Genomic DNA, 2,858 nt, shown 5'->3' with positions numbered 1-2,858 from the left:
GCATTTGTCTAAATTATTAAATCTGCCGACTGTTCATAAAGAGTCTGCGTCGGAGTTGCAATCACTTCGAGACTGCGCGAATATTGCTGTCACTTCGCTTGCTCAGCTTCCACGTTCACCGGATGAACTGTGGAGCGACATATTAGTACACATTATAGTTCAAAAACTCGATCCGGTTACTAAAAAGGCGTGGCGGCTTAAGACGATCGACCAACTCGAGCCTCCGTCGTTTAAAGATTTGAGTGCGTTTCTTGCATGCCGTGCGCGAGCTCTTGAGGAGATTGCAAGCTCCCCCGTTATCAAGACTGGTTCCGGAACTGCTCCGATACGTAGGGTGACTGTCGCGACCGCGGCCGCGTCGCCCGATTCTGCATGTCCGATATGCAAGGCGCGACATTTCTTCAGCGCGTGTCAGACCTTTGTGCGAGGGAGCGTGTCTCAGCGTCGCGAGCTCGTTCGGAAGCATGGGCGTTGCTTCAATTGCCTAAGTCAAGGGCACTCAGTTAGAGAATGCAAAAGCAAGTATTCGTGTCGCAATTGCCAAGCTCGCCATCACACGTTGCTTCACACGAGCCAGCGACCTGAGGCTCAGGAAGCGAACAACTCGGTTATCGTGCAACCGAGCTCGAACGGGAACTCGAGCGTTGAAGTTACTTCGATGATCGCGTCATCTTCGAAAGCGCAACATACGCCGGTTCTCCTCGCGACCGCGCGCGTCCGAGTAGGGACGTCCAATGGGCGCTCCCTCGAAATTCGCGCTCTCCTCGATCAGGGCTCCGAGATGACGTTCATCTCGGAGCATCTCGCTCAACTCTTGCGTGCGAAACGGCACCGCCTGCCTACGTCGGTGTCCGCCGTCGGAGGCGTTCATGCTGGCACATATCGCTTCGCCGCGCGGATCTCTCTTTCGTCTCTTTCGTCCGATAATCCGTCTATCACGACGAACGCGTTAATTCTTAACACGCTCACATCATATTCGCCGAAACGAGCAAAGGGTGTCGCATCGCTTCGGCATCTCGAGGGCGTCGTCTGGGCGGATCCGGATCCTACCAGTTTGGAACCGATTCACCTCATTATTGGCGCGGAACTCTATGGTGAGGTAATGCTAGAGGGCCTTCGAAAAGGTCTCCCTGGCCAGCCGATCGCGCAAAATTCGATATTTGGATGGGTCATATCAGGTCCGACGTCGTCCATTCTCGCCGCTCAAACTCACTCGCGCCCGTGCGAAATTAACTCGAGTCATGCTCATCACATCGCGGTTCATCACTGTGTCACTGAGTCCTCCTTGGAGGAGGAGATCAAACGATTTTGGGAGGTCGAGGAGCTTCCCGACCGCCCGCATACGGCACCTGACGACGTAGCTTGCGAGAAACATTTTCTCGAAACGCATTCACGCACCGCGACGGGACGGTACGTCGTGCGTCTTCCTTTTCGAGCCGGTCCTCCAATCGCAATCGGAGACTCTTGCTTTCGCGCGGAAAAGCAGCTCAACACGCTCGTGAGGCGGCTGCACCAGCAGCCTGATAAGTTTCGCGAGTACCGCGCTTTCTTGAAGGAGTACGAATCTCTCGGGCATTCGCGCGTGGTTTCACGCGCCTCGAACACGTTAGCGCCGTGCGTCTTCCTTCCTCATCACCCGGTCTTCCGCGAAACCAGCACAACCTCGCGGTTGCGGGTCGTCTTTAACGCGTCTAGCGTCACGTCGAACGGATCCTGTCTAAATGATCACCTCTTGTCTGGTCCGAAATTGCAAGCCGACTTGCTCGGTCATTCTTCGCTGGCGACAGTTTAAGTTTGTCTACACCGCCGACATTGCGAAGATGTATAGACAGATCTTAGTCGATCCGCGCGATCTTAATTACCAGCGAATCTTGTGGAGGGATTCGCTGGACGATGCAGTCAAGGAGTATCAACTCCTCACTGTGACGTACGGCACAGCTTGCGCTCCTTTCCTCGCTCTCCGAGTCTTACGTCAATTGGCGCGTGACGACGGTTCGCGTTTTCCGGTTGCCGCTGCCGTGCTACTCAACCACATCTACGTCGACGACGTGTTATTCGGTCACGAGAACGCTCGCGAGCTTCGAGACGCTCGCGACCAACTCATCAATCTCCTCCGACTTGGCGGTTTCGAGCTGAGGAAATGGGCGAGTAACTCCGCGAATCTCTTGACTGACATTGACGCCAATGACCACGGTATCGCGTGTAGCAAGTCTCTGTCCGATTCCGATCACGTTAACATTCTCGGCATCGGATGGAACCCAAAGTCCGACGCCTTTCACATTAAAGTTGCGATTTAGGACGAGATGCCCACGACGAAACGGTCGATTTTGTCCGCCATCGCGCGCCTATACGATTCGCTGGGATGGGTAACGCCCGTCGTTCTCGCCGCGAAGGTAATTATTCAATTGCTGTGGCGACTCAAGGTCTCGTGGGACGAACGCGTTCCCGATACCATTCTTCAAAGATGGCAACTCATCTACGCCGGTATCCCGCGTTTAAACGAACTTTACATTCCGCGATGGTCCGGGCTCACGTCGACCGCGAGGATCGAATTGCACGGCTTCGCCGATGCATCTAATGTTGCTTACGCCGCTGTTGTGTACGCGAGAGTCACTACCGCGTCCGAAAAAATTGTAATCACTCTGTTGCAAGGGAAATCTCGCGTCGCGCCGCTCAAGACTCAGAGTGTTCCTCGCCTAGAGCTGCTAGGAGCAACGCTTCTCGCTCGTCTCCTCGAGTTCGTGCGCTCTGAATTGAACCTCACTGGTGCCCCGTGCGTGTGCTGGTCCGACTCGACTATAGTTCTCGCGTGGCTCCGACAGCATCCGTCAAGGTGGAAGACGTTCGTCGCGAATAGA

General features: G+C 54.9%; 2 protein-coding genes across 2 annotated transcripts in view; both read left to right on the top strand.

The window, feature by feature from the left end:
* The window catches only part of LOC116850187, a 2,508-nt gene extending 716 nt beyond the window's left edge, over positions 1-1,792 (top strand). The window contains exon 3 of the mRNA XM_032828165.1: positions 42-1,792. Within this exon, the coding sequence (XP_032684056.1) occupies positions 42-1,792 (1,751 nt within the window). The remainder of the gene's footprint in view (positions 1-41) is intronic.
* Positions 1,793-2,303: 511 nt separating this feature from the next.
* LOC116850171 overlaps positions 2,304-2,858 on the top strand; it is a gene marked incomplete at its 3' end in the record, with an annotated part of 2,147 nt that continues 1,592 nt past the window's right edge. The window contains exon 1 of the mRNA XM_032828135.1: positions 2,304-2,833. Within this exon, the coding sequence (XP_032684026.1) occupies positions 2,304-2,833 (530 nt within the window). The remainder of the gene's footprint in view (positions 2,834-2,858) is intronic.

Source organism: Odontomachus brunneus, unplaced genomic scaffold (genome assembly GCF_010583005.1).
Source record: "Odontomachus brunneus isolate Ranch 3 - 2012 unplaced genomic scaffold, Obru_v1 Obru_scaffold_135, whole genome shotgun sequence".
In the NCBI taxonomy this organism is placed as follows: domain Eukaryota; kingdom Metazoa; phylum Arthropoda; class Insecta; order Hymenoptera; family Formicidae; genus Odontomachus; species Odontomachus brunneus.
The sequence above is the reverse complement of the archived record's forward strand: the minus strand, read 5'-3'. Positions and strand labels throughout refer to the sequence as shown.